The sequence below is a fragment of the Moschus berezovskii genome, chromosome 15, assembly GCF_049115385.1.
Source record: "Moschus berezovskii isolate FMDL1 chromosome 15, NW_MosBer_1.0, whole genome shotgun sequence".
Lineage (NCBI taxonomy): Eukaryota > Metazoa > Chordata > Mammalia > Artiodactyla > Moschidae > Moschus > Moschus berezovskii.
This window is the reverse complement of record NC_142474.1, coordinates 21,623,493-21,649,806: the sequence shown is the minus strand read 5'-3', so window position 1 is coordinate 21,649,806 and position 26,314 is coordinate 21,623,493. Positions and strand designations below refer to the sequence as shown.

At 47.1% G+C, this 26,314-nt stretch overlaps 1 protein-coding gene across 1 annotated transcript; it reads left to right on the top strand.

Moving 5' to 3' along the window:
- The first annotated feature begins 10,456 nt into the window (after positions 1-10,456).
- On the top strand, positions 10,457-24,213 carry LOC129548295 (short palate, lung and nasal epithelium carcinoma-associated protein 2A-like). Its single transcript, XM_055414847.2, has 8 exons — positions 10,457-10,500; positions 14,000-14,152; positions 15,472-15,576; positions 18,494-18,646; positions 21,236-21,317; positions 22,340-22,403; positions 23,394-23,465; positions 24,037-24,213. The coding sequence occupies exons 1-7, from the start codon at positions 10,457-10,459 to the stop codon at positions 23,435-23,437; spliced, it is 645 nt and encodes a 214-aa protein (XP_055270822.2). The 3' UTR covers positions 23,438-23,465; positions 24,037-24,213.
- Positions 24,214-26,314: the final 2,101 nt, after the last annotated feature.

Sequence of the window (26,314 nt, the reverse complement as noted above, 5' to 3'; positions counted from 1 at the left end):
ATGGAGAGAATCCAACCCCTTAGCAGGGCTCTCATGAGACCAAAGCAGGCAAGGTCCATGAGAATCAAGTGCTCAGCACGAGGCTGGCAAAGAGAAGAGCCCAGCAATGGCTGTCAGGAGGAACGACAAAGTGAATTGTGTCTTTTGTACATGGTGAATATCAGTAACCTCCACATTCTGGATATCATATTTGAAGCAACTTCTGAAAACAAGGCTAATGTGAGGATCCCCATCACTCCTGAAGTCATCATGAACCTGTGAGCAGCCTTAGAATCAGAGGTTTGGGAGGTACAGTGTTTTGTATGGCCAGTAGGTCTCCAATCTGAAATCAGGCACTTTTCCACCCTGCTATCTTTGTCTCCCAATATGTAAACTAAGGAGGCCTTTGCAACCCTAGAATCCTCACCTTTAAAACCAGTCTCCTTTTTAAAAAATCCTCCATATTTAAAATAATAACACATGTAATTATAAAACTTGAGAAGTGAGAAGACATGAACACTTATTCCAGCATCATTTTTCCTCTCAAGATTCTCTTAAAATAACAGTGACCAGAATGGGCCATATAGCAGTGTACAGTATTCAATGAAAAACATGTGAAAATTATATGGAAAATACAATTTCTAAGTATTTTAATTACATTGAAAATACAAAAAGACAGGAAAATGAGGATGTGTAGAAGAGTCTTTATTCATCAAAGTGCACTATGCCTTTATCACTTTACTTATGAGATTTTGAGATAGCTAATTAACTTCTCTGTACCACATGTTTCTTCATTCTGAAAACAGAGACAATGATAGTGCTTTATTCAAATGGTCTTCCTGTAGAGAGTCAATGGAGTAATCCAGGAAAAATACCGTAAATGTTCTTATTATTTTTTTTAATCATCGCTGTGATAATCTATAGAAATGTCACATGAGCCAAACCCTTGAGGCCAGGAGAAGAAATTCCTGATGTGAGAATGTAGATTCCAGAAAGAAAACGGTATTGACAGTGTCCATTTGTTGTTCAGCCACTAAGTCCTATCCAACTCTTTGTGACCCCATGGACCACAGCACACCAGGCCTGTCCTCGTCCATAGACATCCCGTATAATGTCCACATAAGAGGGAGACTAAAGTGGGAAATGTGAAGAGACGTCTCCACCACTGTTCCCTGTGAATCTATTTCCCTGCAGGCCTGTGTTGAGTGAGACTGTCGTCTTGGCCCTCAACTTGGTGCTTCAGTACAGTGTCAGCATTGAAACTGACAAAGAGCCTGATATCGCCCAGGTGGTCATGGAAGAATGCAGGAACAATCAACACAGATTCTCTCTCACCGTGCTGGGTAGATCAGGTCCTGCAGATTGTCCCCAAGCATCATCCACCCACTGGGAAATTCGAAAAATGAGATCCTGAAAGCTGAACCCTCTCCATTTAAACTGCTGGTCTTCAGTAACCCACCAAATCTACATCTTAAACTGTGTGCTTGAAAGAACGTGTTTAGCCCTGGGAAGAGGATGGAAGGAGAAAGGCCGATCCTATTCCTGGCTGGGAGAGGAGAAATGCTGTGGAAGCTGGAGGCTGGAGCAGGTTGGTCTTGGCAAGGAACAAGGCTAAGCCATGAGCAGAGGTCAGAGCATCCTGCCTCAACAAGGAATCTGACCATAGGTTTGCCTACAGAACTGCAAAGCAAAACATTGGCTCTGCAGCCTAGTAGCACTTGGAAAGACTAAGTCCAAATGCCTGCGCTCCGATGGACCCTGCCTAGCCTATAGCATTAGGGAAATCACCGACCTTTATCCGTTTCCTTTCTTCTCCAGGTGCATTGGACTGCTCAGTGGGGTTGTGGACTTTGCAATCAACCTCGTAAATGAGGTGTTGTCCCTGGTAATGTACTACACGGTGAGTCGTCCACTCCTGGGGGTGCAGAGCCAGGCCTGCTTGGGGGAGGTGTGACTTCTCCTGGCTGGGCTGTACTCTCGGGGACCTTCCTTTCTGAGGGGCCATCTTCCTCGGGGCAGTCAGTTGCTCCCTGCCCCGCTTCACTCAGCCTGGCCAGGGAAATGAGCAGGGGCCTGACATTAGCAGAAATCAATGGTCCCACACTTGAAACATTTACCATAACCACGGACTGCCAGTAGGACTTTTACTAATATTCCTTCATTCAACACAATCTTAATTCATTTAAATACAAACACTATACACATCATAGTTCATATTCACACGTATCACATAAAAAACCATATGCACCATGTGGCCCAAATTTCAAATGTTCTATATTAGTCATTCTGGAAGGAGGCTGGGAATCTGGATTCATATTTTAAAAAATCCTCCGTGTTGTTCTGTGATTTACTGAACTTGAGTCATGCTCAACGTGTGTTCCTCAGACCAGCAGCACTGACCTCCCATGGACACTCATTAGAAATGCAGACTCTTAGGTCCTACCCCAGAGCTACTCAATAATTTGCATTTTAACAGCATCCTCAGGGAATAGTAGACACACAAACTGTGAAAAACACAAAAAGACTTCTCTGTGTTCCCAGGGCCCCATTTCACTCTATAAAGTTTCAGGTTCAAGAGGTCAAGGTTTCTAAGGGAATAGTGTTCTGCAATGTTTAAAAGTCTAGATTCTTTAAGGTTCTAGGATTCTAATAGTCTGAGGTTTTAGGATTCTAGTGACCTCTGGCTCTCAGATTTGGAGGCCTAGGTTTCCACTGTTCTAGAATCCTCAAGGTCATGAGTGTCTCTGTGGGCGGCAAACAGGGAGCTCCCAGCAGAAAACACCCAGTCCTCTTCCTTCTCCCATGTGCCCTCTCCCTCCTCAGCTGCTGAACTCTTTCCTTCCTTCCCTCCCAGCATTTCTCTGTATGTGTCACTCTCTTTCCCTGGCTCCTTGTGACCCTCGGCTGTGCCCATGAGTCCGCAGTTACCTTGAAAGCCTGGATGTTACGTTAAGAACCACAATGCTAAGTCGCAGCTTGGGAAAGTAGTAAGGGGGCTCCCTCTGCAGCCTTACAGGAGAGGGAGCAGCACTCTAGCCTGCAGCACCAGCTGGTCTGGTCAGGGGATCCTGGAGAAGCTGCAGACCCTTCCTTGTGAGCAAGTCAGAAAAGTGTGGCCGGAGGGGGTCTCTGCAGACTGATGGCCTCTGTGGGCCTCTGACAGATTCTATCCCTCCTTTGTCACACTGGCAGAACCTGCTGCCCAGAATGATGTGACAAAGAGGACGGGCCTGATCTGGGTTCAAATCCTGGATGTTCTCTTAGCAACTATGAGGTCGGGGTCAACTAGCTCTACCTCTCTGAGCCTTGGGTTCCTCCCAAGCGAAAGGAGATTATAAACACTGCCAAGTTGATGGGTGGATTTAAAGAAAGAGCAGAAAGAGCTTAATACCCAGTAGGTATTGTTAATAAACACAGCCCCTTCTCTTTCCCTTCTTATGAGGAGCTGTGGTTTGACCTCCATCCCCCGGAGACTCTCCTTGACTTGGGTCTCTGGAAACACTGGGGTTGATGAGGCTGGGGCCAAGAGAGTGGGGTGAGTAACAGTGTCAGGGCCCTGGAGGCAGTTCTTCTAGAAAATATCCAGACCCGGTTCCTTGGGTGATCGCTCTGTTCTTCTCATACACTCTCTCATTGGCTCCTTGCAATGACCCAGTGAGGATGGGTAGTGCTATCACACCCATTTTACAGATGAACTAACTGAGGCTCAGAGAGATCAAGTGCCATGCAAGAGGTCCCATGGCTGTCAAGTCTGACCCACTGGAGAGTGTCAGCCACTGGTGTCTAATTTCTATTCAGCTTTCAGTGCTGGAGCCTGAGAACTGCTACTTGTTTGTTCCTTCAGAGGAAGTTCATAAACTCCAACTGGAAAATCCATAGAACAGATGAGGAAAACCTCTGTGATGCCTACCTGCTGGTGAAGGCCAGGCTCTGAGCCCTGGGCTGACAGAGGATGAGACCCTCCAGAAACACACACAGGGGCCTGTGGATAAGCAGAAGCGTAGCTTGGCTTCTCTTCTGTCTCTAGTAGCAGACTGAGCCCTGGCCCTTAATCACACACCCAGACTGCACTTGATTCTGCTCCCTGGCTGAGCGGAATAGGCAGACTGAGCTTTGACTCTGCTGTTGACTGAGCTCTGACACTGGTCACGGGCAGTGACCTGACCTCTGTCTCAGTCTGATTCATGAACCTGATTAAACGCTGAGCCCCAAACCATGACTCGTCATGGTCCCTGATCAGTCTTTTCACATCAGCCATTGTTGCTAAGGTGAGGGTGGGAGGAGGGCTCAGTGCCAGGTGTCAGAGAAAGACCCCAAACCACTGGTGCCAGTCCCTCCCCGAGCCTCAGAGCTCGCAGGGTTTGGGGGGAAACACTCCTGCAGCCGTGCCTCGTGAATGCAGGAGCCGGTAAGGGCCCCGGGGTCTCTATGCCACACACTGGGCTCTCCTTCCAGATAAGTTCCCAGGAACTTGACTTAATCTCTGTACCGTCTCCCTCTGGGACCGTTGGTCCTACCACCACCCCCAGGAGTGACAACCGAGCCCAGTCAAAGGACACCTCTCAGATACTCCTCCTCGCACTCAGGACACCCTATGCTCGTCACCCTCTACCTCCAGCAATAAAAAGCCATTTCTGCACGTCCAGTGTGGTCCGTTGCATTCCTTCCATTGGGACTTCAGAGAAGGCAAGGTGTGGGCAATCAGGGCAGTGGATACTGGATCCAAAAATAGCAACACATTTGTAGACCATGTCTTCCTCCTGCAATCTGATGCCTACTCGACCATCACACAACCACACTGGAAACAGCAAATATCAAAGCCACAGGAGAGATTAGAGGTCATCATCTTAACCTCTTTGCTGGCCGATCTAGGGAGACTGTGGCCCAGGCGAATGGCTTGGCACTGCAGTTGCACTTTTTCACCATCGGTGCTCATGACAACCCACACGTTAGGCATGGGAAACCTCATTTTCCAGTTGAGGATACTGAGGTTCAGGGAAGGGAGGTGACTGGCCTAGGTCTCACAGCACAGAAAACCAGCATTTGCGTCTGCAGGAAGGTCAGGTCACATTGAGGCCAGCTGGTGCGGCAGGTGAGATCTTGGACTTGAATATGTTATTCCTCGAAACCTGCTGTTTGAGTTGGTTGTTACACCTGGTGCATTGTGCCCATGTCAACCCGGAACACTTGGTCCAGGAAGCCCAGATGGTGCCCACTTGGCATCGGGCTTATAGCACCAGCAGAAACCTCTGGGTCACCTGTGTCCATCTCCTCTGTTCCCCCACCTGCATCTCAGTAAGAACCTGATGAACTCAGCTAGGACAAAGTACAGGTAGGGCTAGAGCCTTGAGGAGCTAGCCTTCCTCACCGTAACTGTGGTCCCAGCATCAGAGCACAGAGTAGGGAGAAGGGAGCAGCCCAGGTGCCCAAGCCTGGGGCAGGGACATGGAGAACCCCATCCAGCAGAGCCTTGGATCCACCAGCAGACCACCCTCCACACTGTCTGAGCCTGGTTTATACACATCTGAGGTCCCTCTTCCCCTGGTTGTGGGCACAGAGCTGAGGGATGTGAGGAAAATCTTGTGGAGAGACTTGTTCTCACCTCAAGACTGCAACCCAGGGGTTGGAGAGTGATGTAATGAACTCAAGCCTGGAATTGGCCCCAGGCTTCTGCTGCCTCATTGTAAAATGGGTAAACAACCTGGTACCTGGATCCCCGTGGCAAAATGGAAATTAACATACATCAGAAAAATAAAATAAAAGGGTGCCAAGGGGATGGTGGTCAGACCTCAGTTCTGGATTCGGGCAGACTGCTTTCTAATCCTCTCTTTTCCTGTTGCTGGTTTATGGCCTGGACAAGGGACTTCATCTCCCTGAACCTCAGGTCCCTAGGGTGCAAAATGAGACTAAGTATGGGAGTCTCCTTCCTCCCAGGTTTGCTGTGAGGATGTGGAGGGATAATGTGTGTAGGCTCCTAATACAACAGTGATGATGATATTACAATTATTGCTGGTGTCTGGTCACTTCACTCCCCTCCACCTCAGCTGTCCCATCTCTACATGACCTCACTGCACAGGGTTATGGAGACGACGAAGGGAGATCAAGCACCCAATACGCTTTATGCTTAATCAATGTAAACCAGATTTCTTATTTTGTGTGCTATAAAGACCACATGACCTAGATGGGCTCAGACTTCCGGTACACCTGTGTCTATAAACTCTGGCTCCCTGGTGACTGGTGTATAAGCTTTGGGAGGTACAGTTCCTCACTAAGCCTCAGCTTCCTGTCAGGACCATGTTAGAGATTCCAAGAACTATGGTATCAAGTACACCTCATTAATTGTAGGGACTGGATGGAGCTTTCTGCAGAGAAGCCCTCCCACGCACTCCTGGGCTTGGAGGGCTGGATTGATTAGTGATGTCTGCCCCAAGTTCAGGAGGGGGGAGTGGAACGACTGCATGTTCACCAGTTCAGGACCAGGTCATCTCTAATGGCCCCTCAGCTGGTGATGGGAGCATGGACACCACATGTTCACGGAGGATGGGACTCTGGGACCTGCCTAGTGCTGTGGGGTGGAAGAGGGACCCTGATCTGGGTTCCAGGTTTGGCTCAGTTTATAACCTGTTTTGTGACTCTGAGTAAGACATTCATTTTCTCCAGGGTCTCCATTTCCTCTAACTACAAAGTGAATAGAGGCTTCGTGCTACACAGCTGACCCCTTGGTGTCCTGAGAGGTGGTCTGGAGTGTCTGCGGGCTACTTGCTACATTCCCACCAGCTGGAGCAACGTACGTAGGGGAGAAACGTGGGGCCAGCCACCCCACACCCTTAGCCACTACACATACCTGTGGTCACCTGCAGGGCCAGAGAGAAGGGAGGAGTGGATTCTAATGCAGCAGAAGTGCCCCGTGTCTGGGGAGAGGCAGACGTGCACAGAAAGTACTTGGAAACAGAGCAACGTGCTCTCCCTCAGGAAAGGCACCTGTGGGCAGGGTCCCCGATCTGTGTGTTATAAAAACAGTGACAACAACGCGTCAGGGAGCACGTGTTCATCAGCTAGATCACAAGGCATTGTTATAACACAGGGGACACGTCAGGGAACAAAACAGACGAGATGCCTGCCTAGTGGGGCTCCCTCTCCAGTGGACGAGGAAGAAAGCTAATCTTTAAGGACTGTGTGTCCAGATTTATACATGTTAACTGTGTACCCTTCAGACCAGTTCAGTGATGTAGGCACACCCATTTGCCGTATTTACAGGTGAGTAAACTGAGTCTCGAAGAGGGCAAGATCGTAAGGCTAGTAAGTGGCAGCGCTCTGATTTGCTTACAGCCTCATCACACTTTCAGAACTGCACACACTGTCCCTTGTCTCCCTCCCTGTTTTCCAGGGCTCCTGAATGCTGCCGTAGGTCACACTCACGACTACGTGTTGCAGCAATAGTGATTACGGTTCTCTATTATTCACGGAGCACCTTCCTCAGCCGGGGCTGGGCTGGGCTCTCTGCTGACATTTCCTCTTGTAGTGCCCCCAGCAGCTCTTCTAAGGGAGAGGATATTCTAGTGCTCTTTTCATGGTTGAAAGCAAAAACATACAGGGCTCAGAGAGGTTATGACATTTACCTGCTGTCACACCACCAACAGGGAAAAGTTCTGGGATGCACACCCAAGGATGACCTAAGAGCAAGCTTATTGTACTGTTACAAATAAAACGCATGGATTCCTGGATGGGTACATTTTAATTAATCAGCATTAAAAATTGCTTGTGCAAGCTCTAAAAGATATTTATTGAAAATCCGCTCTGTGTCAGGCCCTGGGCATGAAGCCTGTGGTTTTGGCCCTGATGGCTTCAGAGACGGGGCGGTTATCACTGTGCCCAAGGAGCTGATGGGATTCATGCTCAAAGCAAGAGTTTGGGTGGCCCAGCAGGTGGGAATGTAGCAAGTATCCCTTAGATGTTGCTGACCAACTGTCAGAGCCCTGAGGAGTCAGCCATCTAGCAGGGAACCTCTGTTCATTTTATAGTTAGAGGCAATGGAGAACTTGGGAGAAAATGAACATGTTACTCAGAGTCACAAAGCAGGTTATTTGTTGGCCAAGACTGGAACTTAGATAAGGGCCTCCATTTCTTTCTCCCAGGACCAGGCAGGTCCCAGAGTCCCACTCTCCATAAATGTGTGGTGTTGGTGTGACCATTGCTGGCTAAAGGGCTTCTTGGATATGACCCGGTCCCACAGTGGCAAACACACAATGCCTCCACTCTCCCCTCCTGAACTTGTGGCAGAAATCACTAATCAATCCTTCCCTCCAAGTTCAGGAGCTGCCTGAGAGGACTTCTTATCAGAAACCTCCATCCAATCCCTATATTCAATCAGATTATATCTGAGACCATGGTACTGTCTTCACTAACTCAGTCCTAGAAGGGAAACAGGCTTATGGGGAAGCACACAAGGAAGCACACCTGTCAAGGGCTATACACCATCCCCCGAGGGAGCCAGAATTTGTGGACACTGGCATACTGGGGAGCTGAGCCCATTTTATCTCATTCATCTTTACTGCGCACAAAAGTAAGAAATGCAGAAGCCACTGCTTAAGATTAAGCGTATTGAGTGCTTTGTCTTCTCACTCAGTCTTCTCATAACCCTCTGGGTGGGACCACGTATCGACGGGAGACCTGAGGTGGAGGGGGTGAAACGGCCTGACAACAGAAACAGCTGTCATCATCATTTCAGCACTGGTGTTACTGCATATCAGGGACCTACTTCATGCTCAGCCCTTCACACACATTATCCCACCACATCCTCACCGCACACCTGGAGGAGAATCCCATCTTTAGACCCATTTCACACACAGGGGACCTGAGGCTCATGGAGATGGAGCTCCTTGTCCAGGCTGCACAGCCAGTAACAGGAGGAGAGGATTCAAGCACAGCTGACCCAGCACTGAAGCCGGGGTATGAGCGCCAGCACTTCAGTACCATGTTAATTTCCACTTGCCACCAGGATCCAAACACATGTCGGTTACCCATTTTACCAGATGAAGCCTGGGGCCAACACCAGGTCTGAGCTCCCTGTATCACACTCAGTCTCCTTGGCTGTGTCCTGAGTAGGGACAACTCTCTGCACAAGGGTTTTGCACAGCCCTCACCTCTGCGCCCACAACCAGGGGAAGAGGGGCCTCAGATATTTGCAGAACTAGGCACTGACAGTCTGGGAGGATGGTCTGCTGACGGGCCCGAGGCTCTGCTGGACAGGGTTCTCCATGACCCAGGCTTAAGCTTAGGCACCTGCCCTGTGCTTTGATGGTGGGAACAGAGTCAGGGAGAGGAAGGCTAACTCCCGAAACCTCTGGACCTACCCCTACATTCTCCTGGCTGCTCTCATGTCCAGGACAGGGTTCCAGGTTTCTACTGAGATACAGATGGGCAAATGGAGGAGACGACCCTGGGTGACTAGTGAGTGATCCCAACCTAATGCCAAGTGGGCATGCATTTGCACTTCCAGGACCGGGTGTTCCAGGTTGACAGGGGCCCAATGCACCAGGCATTACGACCAACTCAAACAGCAGAGGTCAAAGAATAAAAAGGGTATTCAAGTCCAAGGACTCTCTTGCCCCACCAGCTGGCCTCAAGGTGATCTGAGTGAAATGTCCTTCCCTGGGGACCCAAACACTGGCCCTTATCTTTGTGAGACCTGGGCAGTCACCTCCCTTCCCTAAACCTCAGTTTCCTCACCGGAAAGTGGGGCTTTCTGAACTCCTCAACTCCTCACGGAGTTGTCCTGAGCACCAGTTGCCAAAGTGGACCTGCAGTGCCAAGCCCAGGCCCTGGCACTCACCTGCCCCTACTGGGACCTGGGCCTCATGGCTGATGAGTGCCACTCACTGCTGCCCCCAGAGGACAAAAAAAGCTGGCTTTGTCCTGGGCGTCGTCCATGATGAGAAACCACCCAACACCAGCCAGAGTGACTCCAGGAGGCAATGGCCAGGTGGATGTGGGTCTTGGGAAGACAGGACAGTGAGAAAAGGAAAGAGGCAGGAAGCCTGAGGGCACTATATCCCCATGGGGCAGCCAGACTCAGGGAGAAAAAAGAGCTGTGAGCAGGACTCATACAAATGAGCCACAATGATCTTCGAATGAGGGACCAAGGAAATTTCGAATCACAGCTCACAGTCACATCAAGTCACACAGGATGTTAGCAGTCATTTGGTCAAATTACCAAGCATCTCAAATGATGGGACCCTCACCAACTTATCAGAGAGTGGATGGCCTTATCAGATGCCATAGAGATGCTTGGAGCATTCTAGAGCCAGGTCAGGGTCTTGGGACCCACGTGAGAGGAAAGCCCTAGAGGAAAGGGTGGGAACAACTGGTTGAGGGTGGAGAACAAGGGAAAAATCAAATGATAATGATCTGCTGCGAGAGAAGCCAGCAAGAAGCAGAGCTTGGGAAGATGGGGAGGGACCACCTCAGGTGAGCCGTCATGAGGTTGCAAGGTGATGTCGAGAGCCAGGGACAACTAGGCAGGTGAGTTCTGCGAAAAGGGATCGGTCTGTGTGGAGGTCAAAGACAGCAAAAGGGCTGACATCTTTCTGGGACAGAAGGAAGTCAGTAGGGCCATGGAAGGAGAGGTCGATGGGTTTGGGGTGGCAGTGAACAGTTCCACAAGGCCATGGTAGGGACGCTGTTTTGAAGCTGAGTGCTTCAACCTCTGGCCGCTGCACTGAGAGCAGAGGGGTTGGGGCAAGTGTGCATAGGAATCCTGCATACATGAGGATACATATGGAAGCAGACTTTGTTCACTCACAGGAGGAACTCTCCTGACTAAATGGAGTAGGCAGACAGGGGTGGGTGGTCCTGAACTGAAAACATTTGCCCGAAGGCTGGTTCCACTGTGAGGGATTTTATGGAGAGCACTCAGACATAAGAGAAGGTTTGGGAAGAATGACCTCACTGGTCACTGACCCTGACTCTGTGGGCCACAATTCTAGCCCCATATCTGTCCCTGTCTTACTGGGGGACCTCAAGCTGGTTTCCAAATACTGATAGAATTAGTATCAGTAATTTCCCTCTGAGCCTGCGTTTCCAAATCCTGATGGAATTAAGCTGGATGATCACCATGGGTCCTTCTACCAGAACACTCTCCACTTCATCCGTTCTCGGTCTTTATCCCAGCCCCCACTTGCAGTGGCCGCTGTCTTGGCAGCACGAGAACCTGCTCTTAGTCTTGGCACCAAGTCCTCTCCATATCCACTTTTTCCAGTTCAGTCATCCTGGGTGACCTTTGCTTTGGAAGTCTCTCTGTATTCGCTCTGGACAGGGTTATTTTCATTGGAGTCTCCTTGGATGGCTCTGACACAGGGCTTGTTTCCGGGGGCAGCCTCCCACCCCATTATCATCCAGGAGATATAAGGCCATCACCACCCAGCAGAATTCAGGAGACTGTGCAGGGGAGCGAGGATTTTGTAAGTATTTTCCTCCAAACCTGTGAATGATGGGCTTTCTACCTAATGTCACCCCACCTAAGGCCTTCAGAAGGCTTTGTGGGCAGGAGGCAGAGGGATTGGTCTAATTCAATAATCTTGACTCGTGTAAATTGAGAAATGGATTCAACTAGGAGAATTGCCAAACTGACAAGCAAAGCAGGGTCATGATGTGGTGCCCATTTATGTGTTCATACTTTTATTCAGCAAACTTTCTTTTGTTGTACTGAGCGAGGAGCAGGGTTTTTACTATGTGTAATGAATTCAATCGTGAGCGACGTCACCATCCCTCCTCTGGGGGGTGCACAGCCTGATGGGAAAGGCAGTCAGTCTTCCCTAACTGGTGCCCGGGATTCTGGTCATATCATGAAGGCTGCAAGATGGTGGAGAGGGGCCCCCTAACCTGGACTCTGGGGAGAGTCTAGAGTGATCTTCCTAGAGGACATGATTTCTCACTGAATTTGGAGTCGGTAGGAAGTGACTCAGGAAAAATGAAAAGAAGAGGGAAATGTTCCAGGCAGAGAAGCCAGCGAGTGCAAAGGACCCCTAGCAAAGAGCACTGACCGGGAGTCAAGTATGACTTTTCAAATAGTGACTCCTACTTTCACTGGTTGTTTCCCTCCGGGCAAGTTGCTCTAGCTTTCTGACCTGGGCTGTAAGAGACGAGATAGCCATGTCTATCTTCAAAGTCTGCTGAGTGTCAGAGTCTTAGCTGCTCATCCACGATGCCATTTCCCTGTGGGTAATTCTCACTCCTGGTCCTCCCATGACTGTCCAGGTGTCAGGACAAGATGTTGCAGCTTTGGAAACTTGTTCTCTTGTGCGGCCTGCTCGCTGGGACCTCAGCATCTCTTCTTGACAATCTTGGCAAGAATGTTCTGAGGAAGCCGAATTCTGGTCTTGAGAGAGGACTTGATGCCTTTGACGATACACTTGAAAGTGAGTCAACAACAATGGCCAGTGGCGCTTGGGAGCTTCCTGCTAAAGACTGTGCCTGTATTAGCAGAAGCCGCAGCAGGGGCTCTCTTTATGGGTTGCTTACTAAGACAGCTGACTAATTGGTTCCTGTTTATTTGGAAATAATGACTAATTGGTCATTGTTTATTATTTTTCTAGAAACAAGCAACACTTCACTGCATATCACTTTACATCTTATAGCATGGTAAACTTTGCTAATAGATTCTTAGGATAAATTCCTCAAAGTGACATTTCAAAAGTTCAAAAGTATACATATTTTAAATTACAATAGATATTGACAAATAATACCCTATGCTAACATTTTCTCCAATACTCTATGAGATTACCTTTTTTCCACTTTCCTAACAGCACTGTTGTGGACAACTGAATTTTTTGCCAGTCTCACAGATGAAAGGTTATAAATCATGTCACTTTGCTTTTCCCTAATTATTAAAGGATTCACTCATATTTTTCATATTTTATTAGTCATTACATATTTAACTTAAATAGTTTATTTATATTTGCAGCATATCCTTTTCTGGGCCATTCAATTTTCTTAGTACTTTGTATTAACTAATTGGAATAGAATTCCTACCTAGCCTAGGTAACTTTAAAATTACCTACCTTTCTAGTTAATCATACGTCCTTCTAATTCTGATTTCTTGAAAGAATTTGGCCTTCTTTTCAATTTCTGGAAACATTACCAGCACCCTGAGAAATAGTCTTCATAGGAGAAACTAATTTCTGTATATGACTGCCTTTCAAACCTTGCCAGGGCTTGGGCAAATGTCAAAGATACAGGAGGGACCCACTTTCCAGTTTCAGTGCTGATAAAACTGAGCTCAGAGCAGTAGTGTCTGGATTATCTATAGGACCAGACAGGGTTTCCATCTCTGTTTCCATCATTTTAATTAGGTAGCTATTGTCCATTGCAGAGCCAAACTGGAGTACTCTGATTACATACCTTTTCCTGTAGCCTTTTGTGTGTGTGTTTCTCACCTAGTTGTTGCCTTCCTGTTTCTCATTTGAGTTCTTTTCTACACATAGATTCTGAACTCTTTTCAGATGTGCCATTCTACATCTGCCCTGCCAAATCCCTCTTTTCTCTGAAACACCCTCTGTTAGGACTCTCTGTCTTCTTGCTCCTGAATGAATCACTGCTTTCTAGGCCTGTTATCCAGGGCTCCTACTTGCCACTTTAATAATTTGAAGCCATGTTTCTTCTTTGATTCTACATTTTCCATTTCTTATTTTATTCTGTTTATTCTGTTTGTATGAGCATCTCCTTAATCTTCACTACTAGAAGCTGATGTGCAATCAGTATCTATTGCCTGCTCAGTGGGTTAATTGCTTTGTTGAAATGATGAACGTATATCAGCATGAAGGCAGCATACTAGGAACAAGGTCTCCTAGCTGTGTGACTTTGGCCCATTTCTTAATCTTTTGATCCTTTATTTCCTCATCTGAAAGTGCAGGGAGCAGCAATATCTACTTTGTGGAGGTGTTATAAGATGAAATATCCTAGGCAAGGAGTCTCATTAGTGCCTGGTGCCTAGGAGCTGCTTCTTCAGTTGTGCACTACACTAAACGGAGATTGCTTTTGCAGCTGTCTTTCAGAATTTGAAGACTGAATTGGAATCCAGGTGTTCGGAAGAGGTTGTACAGGAGACCCAGCACACTGAGAATTTGTTGGAACGACTCATTTCTAGAATTTTTCAAGTAGTGAACAGGCTTACAGGGTGAGTTGATGCTTCATGTTGGAGATCTTTGTTCCCAGAAAAGAGAACATGTCTCTTTGGGGAGGTAAGTTTAATATAAAAGAAAGAAAGATGAATAAACCTTGTGTGTTCTTGCAGAGCAGAAGGGGTCTGAGGCCAGCTCTACCAGAGCCTGGGAAAATTAGAGTCAGCGCTACAGGGCCTGTCCAGGCATCTCATGGGTCTGGACCCTCCGATACTGTGATTTCAGAGTCAGGATGAAGGTTCTCTTCTCCCTCACCTCTATCTGCTTGCTGATGCCTGAAGTCCCTTTTCTAAGGAATAAGACTTTTCTTCTCTGAATATAGCTGAGTATAAAAGTCTGAATGGCCTCAGGAGAGAGAAAATGAGAATTCACACCATGTAGGTGGCTCCACACATAATGTCTGGGAGTCAGGCAATTCTGGGTTCAAATTCTGACTCTGCAGAAAAAGAATTAATTAATGCTGTCTGCAGTAATGAAAGGATGGGGATAGAGATTGTCATACTAAATGAAGTAAGTCAGACAGAGGAAAAACAAATACCATATGATACCACTTATATATGGAATCTAAAACATGATCCAAAAGAATTTATACAAAACAGACTTGTGCACATAAAAAGCAAACTCATGGTTACCTGAAGAGAAAGCAATGTGGGTGAGAAATTAGGCGTTTCGCGTTAACATATGCTAAGCTGCTTCAGTCATGTCCAACTCCTTACGACCCTATGGACCATAGCCCACCAGGCTTCTCTGTCCATGGGATTGTGCAGGCAAGAATACTGGAATGGGCTGCCATCTCCTACTCCAGGCATGAACATAGACACACACTATATATATATATATATATAGATAGATATAGATATAGATATATGCGCGCACACACACAAAACAACTAACAAGGATATGCTATATAACACAGGGAACTATACTCAATGTTCTGTAATAACCTATAAGGTAGAAGAATCTGAAATAAAGATATCTCTATAAATATACATATCTCTACCTGAATCCCTCTGCTGTCCACCTGAAACTAACACAACATTGGAAAGCAACTATACTTCAACTAAAAACAAAACCCAAAAAACAAATACTGGCTCTGGTACATATTCACCCTTGGCGTCTTGAGGAAATCACAGCCGTCTGATCCTCAAGTCTGCCATGCCACCCAGTGGAGAGAATCCAACCCCTGAGCAGGGCTCTCATGAAGACCAAAGCAGGCAAAGTCCATGAGGCTCAAAACTCAGCACAAAGCTGGCATAGAGAAGAGACAAGCAACAGCTTTCAGGAGTGACAAGAGTGAATTGTGGTTTTTACGCAGGGTGAGAATCAGGAATGTCCAAGTCCCGGATATCACATTCGAAGCGACTTCTGAAAACACCGCTGACGTGAAGATCCCCATCACTGCTGACATCACCGTAAACCGGTGAGTAGCCTTCGATCTGAGGGTTGGGAGAGGCAGTGAGGTGTGGCCGATAGGTCTCCAGTCTGGAATCAGGCACTTTTCCACCCTGCCGCCTTGCTCTCCCAATCTGTAAAATAAGGAGGCCTTTGCAACTCCCAAATCCTAACCTTTAACATGTTCTAAGAAACACTGCCCAGAACCAAATCTCTTTTTTAAAAACTCCTCCATGAAATATAATTCCAAAATCATAAAACTTATCTAATCATAATAGCTGAAAATTGAGAAGACATGAACATTTATAACTCTTAGGCAAAGTTTCCTCCAGCATCATTTTGTCTCTCAAGATTCTCTTTAAATGGCAGTCACCAGTATGGCCATATAGTAGTGTACAGTATGTGATGAAAGGCATGCGAACATTATATGGAAACTGTAATTGCATTAGGAATTTTATTCATTCATTAATGATATAAGTTATATTAGAAACAATAATTTCTAAGTATTTTAATTACTTTTTAAATACGAAGAAAAAGGAAAACGCAGATGTGTAGAAGAGTCTTTATAAATTAACTGTACTGCGATTTCATCATTCATTGGATTTGAGATCTTAGGATAGACAGCTTGCCCAAGATGCTGGACCTGATTCGTATGATCATTTATAATGTTTTCTTGCCTTCTTAGCCCTCTGCATATAAATCAAATGCTTTTCTACCATAGGCCTGATCCTATGCTAGTTTTAGAAATTCATCCAATTGTCGGGTTTGTAGACATGTAAAAGCTCATTCTGCTTATACAAGAACTCTGTTAGACTTGTGTCATCCTAATGTCCTTAAACCATGGCAACAGTCTGCTTCTAAATTGGAAAATTAAAAACAATAGCTGGAAATCAGAGTCAGGGCTATGGGAAATCCAAGATGGCTGCTTGGCTTTTCCCAGCTCCCTGACAAACCTCATTTTTTATTTGATGGGTTAAAGCCTCCCTGGCTACAGGGCCTCCATAATGAAAAATCACGGAATATTAAGTTTTGTAAATTGTTAAATTAAGTTTCTAGTTTTGTTAATGTCTAGTGTTTACTAAGACTCACTGCTGAGACAGTTCCTTGTTATGTGATACTGCTAAAAGATTTAATTAAGTTATTAAAAAAGACACTCTAGGTTAGTTTCTAAGGCTTATCTCAGTAACCAATCTTCAAATAAAGGTCGGATGCTCCATAATGTACAACCAGGAGATTAACACCAGACTATAATCATTTAACGAATGAAGTCAGGTGACTTGGGGTATACCAGGCTTTATCTAATGAAAGTGCTTGACTTATAATTCTTATTTTACTAATAACTGCTAGCTATGGCTATATTATTTTCTATGTCACTTGTTTCACTGAGCCTGTGATATAATGCTGAACTGACAGTTCCATATGAGATCAATAATTGTAATAATGTGACTCTGGGTGTGGGAAAAAGCAACAGGAGGAAATATTTTCCTGGACCAGGAGGCTAGTAAGACAGTGGTCCAGAGACTTTTGCTACTTGCAAGGCCTGGTCCAATTTTAGCACACTGAGTGGCCCATCACTTCCCTAGACCTGGGAATGAGCCTTCCCAGCACCACAGGACACAATGGCCATGAAATGGTGTCACGTGGTCAGATATGTGGCTATGAAGGGACCCTGCTGACTGGAAGTTGGTACTTGCCAGCTGCCTCTACAAAGATTACATCATGATCATTGCAAGCTGCTGACCTTCAACACCCCCTGAAAGAAGTTCAGGGTGAAAATCAGGAATGAGGCACTCTGTGCTCTGAAAAAAAAAAAAAAACTGGCAGAACAGGCCTTCAGATAGTTAGATCTTTTCAGAAAAAGGTTTTATGAGTTCCAATTCTTGCATCTTCTCATACCTAGAAAAACACTGACGTCATTAATGGTGAAATCTGCTTTGGCTATTAAAAAAATTTTTTTGTTCTTTTTTTACAATTAAAAGTCAAAATAGAGTAGCTATGGTTCAGACATCCTGGGAAATAACTATTTCCCAGATATCCTGAAAAATGATATTATGGGTGTGATTTCAGATTAGACGCTGTGACCTAATGTAGAACTTAATGCTCCTGTAATGCATTTTTGCTTCTGTACTTTGCTTGCTGCTCGTAAACCAAAGTTACAACATTTTAAGATAAGGTTGTTTTTAAGTAAAGATTCCTAAAATTGTTTTGAAAAAATAAAAAAATTTTAAAAAACAATAATAATTACTTTTTAAATACGAAGAAAAAGGAAAATGCAGATGTGTAGAAGAGTCTTTATAAATTAACTGTACTGCGATTTCATCATCCATTGGTTCTGAGATCTTGGAATAGTTAAGTAACCTCTCTAGACCAAACATTTCCTCACTCTGAAAATAGAGATAATGATAGCATTTTTCCCTCAAGGTACTGCTGTCAAAATGAAATCGCTTAATTCAAGTAAAAGACTTTTGTGAAATACTTAACACAGTTTGTGCTCAAGAAATGTTAACTATTATTTTTATTTTATTTATTGGTGTGATACTGCATAAAAATTTCATACAAGGCAAACCCATGGGGCCAGAAAATTGACTCACTGGAAAAGACTCTGATGCTGGGAAGGACTGGGGGCGGGAGGAGAAGGGGACGACAGAGAATGAGATGGCTGGATGGCATCACTGACCTTGTGGACGTGAGTTTGAGTGAACTCCGGGAGTTGGTGATGGACAAGGAGGCCTGGTGTGCTGTGATTCATGGGGTCGCAAAGAGTCGGACACGACTGAGCGACTGAACTGAACTGAATGTAAGAATATAGATTTCATAAAAAATTTACACAGTATTGACTTTATCCATAGACATCCCATGCAATGGCCATCTAGAGAGAGAGACTCATGTGGGCAACGTGAAGAGACTTCTCCACCTCTGGTCACTGTGAATCTTATTCCCTGCAGGCCTCTGTTGGGTGAGATTGTCGACCTGGACCTCAATGTGAACCTCCAAACTAGTGTCAGCGTTGAAACTGATCCCGAGACTGGTGACTCCAAGGTGGTCGTGGGAGAATGCATCAACAACTCAGAAAGCATCTCCCTCACAGTGCGGCACAGGTGAGGCCCACACATCTCTGCAGAGCAAGGAGTTCCAGAGGAGCGGAGACCCGTAATTTCAGCCCTATTCCTGACCTGGGAGGGAGCAGAGTATGGTAAAAAAAAAAAAAAAAAGGGTTCAGACTCTGGAGTCAAGCTAGCTTTGCCACTCACTTGGGTCTTTGTAATCAATTTAGCCTATAGAAGCTTTAGCTATCACATCTTTAAACTAAGGTTGGTAACATCACTCATAGGCTACTGCTGCTGCTGCTGCTGCGAAGTCACTTCAGTCGTGTCCGACTCTGTGTGACCCCATAGACGGAAGCCCACCAGGCTCCCCCGTCCCTGGGATTCTCCAGGCAAGAACACTGGAGTGGGTGGCCATTTCCTTCCCCAATGCATGAAAGTGAAAAGTGAAAGTGAAGGGGCTCAGTCGTGTCTGATTCTTCACGACACCATGGACTGCAGCCTACCAGGCTCCTCCGTCCATGGGATTTTCCAGGCAAGAGTACTGGAGTGGGGTGCCATTGCCTTCTTCCATAGACTACTAAGTTGACCAAATGAGAAAATGCATAGCGTACTCAGAGAATATTTGGCCAAGCACATACTAAGCTTTCAATAATAGTAATGTCTATCCTTATTTTCTGTCTCTTGGGTCTTCCCATTACTAAGATGGGAGTGTTGACCTCTCAAACCATAACTGTGAATTTGTGTATTTCACCTTTCAGCTTTATTTGTTTTTGCTTCATAGTTTTTGAAGCTCTGATGCATGCACATTTAGCATTGTTGCATCTACTTGAAGAACTGACCCTTCTCTTATTATATAATGTCCCTCAAATCATAATAATGATAATAACAATAATAATATATAGTGTTTACCTTCTTGCCTCTAGCTAGGAGAAGGCTAGAAGAATAAGAAGAACCTGCTATAGGTTCTGATATCAGATTGTGCCCTAATCCTCTTCCACTCAATGGAAGATTCCCAAGATGAGACCTTGAAAAATTAATTCTCTCCATTTAAGTCACTGATCTCCAGTAACCCACGAAATCTAGATCTTAAACTGTATGGTTGAATAAGCAGGTTTTGCCCAGGGAAGATGGTAGAGAGAAAAAGGCTGACTCTGGTCCTGGCTGGGAGAGGAGGAGTGGTCTGGAAGCTGAAGACTGGGGCAGGTTGGCCTTGGCAGGTATCAAGGCTGAGCCATGAATAGAGGTCAGTCCATCCTGCTCCAACAAGGGATCTGATCACAGGTTGCGTAGGGACCCCCCAAAACCCACAGATAGGCTCTGCAGCCTATCATCACTTGGAAAGACTAATATAAGTCCAAATGCCTGAGACTTGCTGGACATTGCCCAGCCTATAGCCCCAGGGAAATCATCCAGCCTTCTGGGTCTCAGTGTGCATATCTGTGAAATGGCATGCCACTCTGCTGCTCCAAATCCTTTTGGGGCTTTTCTCTCCACCATGGGTGGAGTCTCAAGCTCTCCCCAGGGCCACTGAGGCTCTGCCTGATCTGGGTCCACCCTCATATCACTGTGCTCTCCCCCTTGCTCACTCTGCTCTAGACACACTAGCGTTTGCTCTGAGTCTCAGAAAAACTCCTTCCACCCAAGGCCTGTGCACAGGATGTTCTGGAACCTAGTCTCGAACACCTTTCCCACGTTCCATCTTATTGTACAGCTCATCCTTCAGAGTCTAAAACAAGGTTCCTCCTCTTCTCTCTTGGAAGATCTCTCACCCTTCTCAATACCTATCATAAGTTGTCATTACGTACTTAGTTGTATGTTTTCTTCATTTTCTCCTTCAGCCAGAAACATATGGAGCAACTGTTCTATGCCAAGCAGCTGCCTTTCTGAGCTCTGGAGAATTTATGGTGACTGCAGGCAAGGACCTTGCTCTCGTGGAGCTTATGCTCTTGAGAGGAAGGCAGACAGGCAAGCATTCAGTCCAGTAATAAAGAACTCACACGGGAAATGTCAGATGGCAAAGATCCCTGAGCAGTGCAGCACTCTTAACAGAGTGCTATGATACAAACTGATACAGAGTCCTTCCTTAGGCAGGCAGTCAGGGAGGGCTGCCCTGGGGTGGTGAAAGGTATGCTCAGAGCTGATAGTGGGAAGGAGCAAGCCTTAGGAAAATTTGTTTAATGCGGGGTTGGCCAAAACATTTATTTGGGTTTTTCCATAAGATGTTACAGAAAGCTCTGAATGAACATTTTAACCAATCTAATATTTAGGTACCATATTAGGAGCTGCTTGTGCTCTGTTCATCACTGTGTCCTAAGTCAGGTTTGGTTCCCAGCATATAGTTGGTGTTCTATAAATACGTACTGACGAATAAATGAATGGATGGCTGGCTGGATGGATGGATAGAAGAATGGATGGATGGATGGATGGATGGAAGAGGTCTCAGGGTTGTGATGAGACACTCATGAGCTACTGGGGTGGGCTGCTGGTCAACCATGGGGTTCTACGTGCTGATCCCCCTGGGGAGAGGCTCAAGTCACCTGACTTCAAGGAGCTCCACCGTATTCCACCCTCTTTCCCACTGCTCCTTCTTGGCCGCTCTGCCAACTTCCCTGACCTTTGTCAATTTCCTCTCTTCTCCAGACGCTTTGGACTGCTCAGTGATGTTGTGGACTTTGGAGTGGACATTGCGAGAAGGGTGGTGTCCTCTGCAGTGCAGGATGAGGTGAGTCCCCCACTCCTGGGGCTGCAGTCAGGCCTGGTGGGGGCAGGTGTGTCACTCCATGGGTGGGCTGTACTCTCTAGCCACCTTCCTTTCTGAAGGGCCAACTTCCATTTGAGTTGTCAGTTGCTACTCCCCCTGCCCCACCCCACTTCACTCAGCCTGGCCTGGGGAGAAGAGGAGCCCAACATGAGCTGAAATCACTGGGTCCCACACTTGAACCATTTGCCATACCCACGGACTGCCAATAGGCCTCTTAGCTAATATTTTTCTTATTTCAATACAACTTTATTTAATTTATTGAAATACAAAACTGTACATACCATAGGTCAGATTCCTATGTATCATATACAAAACCATATGTACCATGTGCCCTAAATTCCAAAGATTCTAAATTAGTCACTCTGGAAGGGGCCTTGCAATCTGGGCTTATTTTTTTTTAATCCTCCAGGAGGCCCTGAGATTTACTGAACTGGAGGGTCACTGCTATATGGTTGTCAGACCAGCAGCACTGACCTTCCTTGGGCATTTTTTAGAATGCAGACCCTTAGGTCCCACTCCAGACCTGCTGCTCATTAAGTTGCCTTTTAACGAGATCTTCGAGGAATTGGATGCACATAAAATTGTGAGAAACACTTCTCTATGGTTCCCAGGGTCCCATTTGACCCTTGAAATGTCAGAGTCCGAAGGACAAGGTTTCAAAGAGCACAGGGATCTGGGATGCTTACAGTCTAGATACTTAAGGCACTGGGATTCTAATGTTCTGAGGTTTTTAGGGTTCTAGTGTCCTCTGGATCTCAGGTATGGGCCTTCTAGGTTTCCACTGTTCTAGAATCCTAATGGTCAGAAGTTCTGAGGCCCCAGGGGTGAGCATCTCTGCGGGTGACGGGCAGGGCGCTCATAGCAGGTGATAACCAGGCCTCTTCCTTCTCCCGTCTCTCCTCACCTCCTCACCTCTTTCTTTCCTTCCCTCTTTCCATTTCTCTCTGTGTGTCTCTCTTTCGCTGGCTCTATGTGACCCGCAGCTGTGCCCACGAATCCGTGAACTCCTTGAAAGCCTGGATGCAGAGTGTGTTAAGAAACTCATCGGTAAGTCACAGCCTGGGGAAGCAGCGAGGAGGCTCCCTCTGCAGCCTCACAGGGGCTGGTATGCTGCTCTATGCCTGCAGCACCAGCAGGTCTGGGCAGGGGACCCTGGAGACGCTGAGGACCCTTCATCCCGAGCAAGTCAGGAGAGTGCGGTTGGAGGGGGTCCCTGCGGACTGAGAGTCTCTGTCGGTCTTTGAGAGCTTCAGCTGCCCTCCTTTGTCCCTCTGGCAGAAATTGCTGCCCAGAATGATGTGAGAAAGAGGACGGGCCAGATCTGGGTTCAAACCCTGGATCTGCTACTTAGCAACTGTGCAGTCCTGGTCACCTGGCTCCGCCTCTCTGAGCCTTGGGTTCCTCCCAGGTGAAAGGAGGTTGTAAACAAGGCTTAGCTGATGAATGGATTTAAAGAAAACACAGGAAAGGACTATTATCCAGTAGGCATTGATGATAAACACCACTCCTTCCCTTTCCCTTCTTATGAGGAAGTGTGGTTTCACCCCCAGCCCGCGAGAGCTTTGCTTGACTTGGGTCTCTGGCATGACTGGGGTTGTTGGGGCGGTGGGCAACAGAAATGGGATGCGTGAAGCATCAGGATCCTGGAGGCAGTTCTTCTAGAAAATAGCCACAGACCTAGTTCATTGGGCCATCGCTCTATGCTTCTTATATAAATAAGTATATACTATACAAGTATATACTATACTATGTAAGTATACTATGCTATACTTAGTATATATAGTATATACTAAGTCTATACTATAAGTATATACTATATACTTCTTATATACTATCTCACTGGATCCTTGGAATGACCCGAAGGGGATGGGTAGTGTCATGATACCCATTTCACAGATGAACTTGTTGAGAGATGGAATGGCACATAAGTGGACCCATGGCTGTCAAGTCTGACCTGGTGGAGGGTGGCAGTCACTGATTTGTATTCGACTTTCCAGTGCTGGAGACTGAGAACTGCTACTAATTGTGTTCCTTCAGGTGAACCTCAGGAAAGCCAAGAGGAACTTGATGAAAGCATTTGAGGAAAACTGCTGGGATGCCCGCCCGCTGGTGAGGGCTGGGTCCAGGGCCCCGGGCTGAGAGAGGGTGAGACCCCACCCAGGGGCCTGTAAAGGAGCAGAAACAAACTTGGCTTCTCCTCTTTCTCTAGTGGCAAACTGAGCCCTGATCTCGGTCACAGACCAACTCCTGACCCTTAATCAGACACGCAGATTGTGCTTGATTCTGCTCCCTGACTGAGCCCAGAACAGTCGGACTGAGCTTTAAGTCCAGTAGTTGACTGAGCCCTGACACTGGTCACAAATAGAGACCAGATCGCATCTCAGTCTGATCCCTGATCCTGATCATACACTAAGCCCTGAACCCTGGCTCCTCTGGGCCCTGATCAGTCTTTTTACATCGGCCATTTTGCTAAGGTGAGGGGGTGGGAGGGTGAGGGGATGAGGAGGGGTCAGTGCCAGGTGCCAGAGAAAGACCCCAAATCACAGGTGCCAGTCCCCCACCCCCAAGTCTCAGAGCTTGCAGGGTTTGGGGGGAAGTACTCCAGGAGCTGTGCCTGCTGCACACAGGAGCAGGTAAGGGTCCTGGGGTGTCCATGCCTCACACCAGGGTCTCCTTCCAGATTGGTTCCGGGATGTGACTGGATCTCTGTACTGTCTCCCTCTGGGACAATCAGTACTAACACCATCCCCCAGGAGTGACAACTGAGCCCAGTCAAAGGACACCTCTCAGATACTCGTGCTCACAGTCAGGACATCCTATGCTCATCACCCTCCACCCCCAGCAATAAAAAGCCTTTTCAGCACCTTCTGCATGGTCCATTGTATTCTTTCCATTGGGAATTTGGGGAACGTGGGATATGTGCAACCAGGCAAGCAGAGACCTGGATCTGAAGCTGGAAGGGAGTTTGGGGATTATCCACCCTCACCTCCTTGTCTTACAAGCAGGAACACTGAGGCCCAGGATGGGCAAGAAAGTGACCTGAGGGATCGTAGAGACAGCCTCACTCTGCTTCCACTGCAGCACCACCACGATGGAGGGCTGCCTTCCCCAGCACAGCTGACCTCATGACCTCCTCACAACACCCTTCTTGTCCCCATTGTACAGATGAGGAGACTGAGGCTCATAGAGGACAAGTGACATATAGAAGTTACAGGGTAGCAAGTGGCAGGACTAGTATTTAAAGCCGTGGCTAGGGGATCCCCTGCTCAGAGAGGTGATGTCCCGTCTCCCAGTACTCAGCCACCTCTCCCAGCCCCTGCAGGTCCCGCTGTCCTGGCCTTGGTCTCTTCCACCCAGGACTGCTGAGGTCCTTTTGTGGCCCTTCTTCCTCCCCAACATGCATGCCCTCAGTTTCCCCTTTGCCCTGGAGTGGGGAATACAGCACCCTTTACTTACAGCTGTGTCACCTCTGCAGAGGACCGACCCAGGCTATCACGTCAGGGATTCCGGGCCTCTCCATTCCAGGAGGCCATCTAACTTTCCTGCCAAGAGTTCCAGTGAACATTTGCCCATTTTGCCAAGGAGCCATCTCAATGCTGTGTGCAATTCTATGAGGGAGAACCACTGTCATCTTCATGGGACACTTGGGTTAAAGGAGGCCAGGGTCACACAGTGGCTGCTTCACTCCAGGGCCTTCTGTCTGAAGGCTGCCTCACGAGGTCGAGTCACCCCAGGGGGCCCTTGAGCCCCTGGGCAGCTGGGGAGCCTTGGACCAGCTCTCCTGAGCTGAGGACCTCACTTCAGCCTGTGCCAGGGCTCCTGACACAGCGTGAGGTGAGAGATAGGACAGAGCTGAGCTTGACCTGGCCTCTGCCCGTTGCTAGCTGTGTGATCTCAGGCAACTTACTAGAACCACACTTCTCTCACCTCCCAAATGGACTTAACAGCAAAACCTCCCTGTAGCACTGTTGCGATGATTGAATGAGTCAATGTGTGGAAAATGCTTAAACGGAGTCTGAGACCTGGTGAGCACAAGGTGAATGTCAGCCTCGACACACTGGGCTTACTGTCAAACGGTGTTGAGAATCCCATATTCAATCTTTATACAGTGTATCTCACTCAATTCTGATTTCTACTGAGTGATGCAGTGAATGTTCTCAGAATAGGTGTGGCAACTGAGTCTCAGAGAGGGGAAGGACTTCTCCAGGGCCACACAGCTGGTCAGAGGCAGAGCTGGGTTCTATTGGAAGTCGGCCTTCTCCAGAGCTGGTTCTCCCCCTGCTGGCCAGACCAAAGGGATGAGAGTTTTCCTCTCAGTCTGTATTCTGTGACAATCCTAACTCCCACAAACTAAGATAATGGCATCCAGTCCCATCACTTTATGGCAAATAGATAGGGAAACAGTGGAAACAGTGGCTGACTTTATTTTGGGGGGTTCCAAAATCACTGCGGATGGTGATTGCAGCCATGAAATTAAAAGACACTTACTCCTTGGAAGGAAAGTTATGACAAACCTATAAAGCATATTAAAAAGCAGAGACATGACTTTGTCACAAAGGTCCGTCTAGTCAAGGCTATGGTTTTTCCAGTAGCTGTGTATGAATGTGAGAGTTGGACTATAAAGAAAGCTGATCACCGAAGAATTGATGCTTTTGACTGTGGTGTTGGAGAAGACTCTTGAGAGTCCCTTGGACTGCAAGGAGATCCAACCAGTCCATCCTAAAGAAGATCAGTCCTGGGTGTTCATTGGAAGGACTGATGTTGAGCTGAAGCTCCAATACTTTGGCCACCTGATGCGAAAAGCTGACTCATTTGAAAAGACCCTGATGCTGGGAAAGATTGAGGGAAGGAGGAAAAGGGGATGACAGAGGATGAGATGGCTGGATGGCATCACCGACTCAATGGACATGGGTTTGGGTAGACTCCAAGAGTTGGTGATGGACAGGGAGGCCTGATGT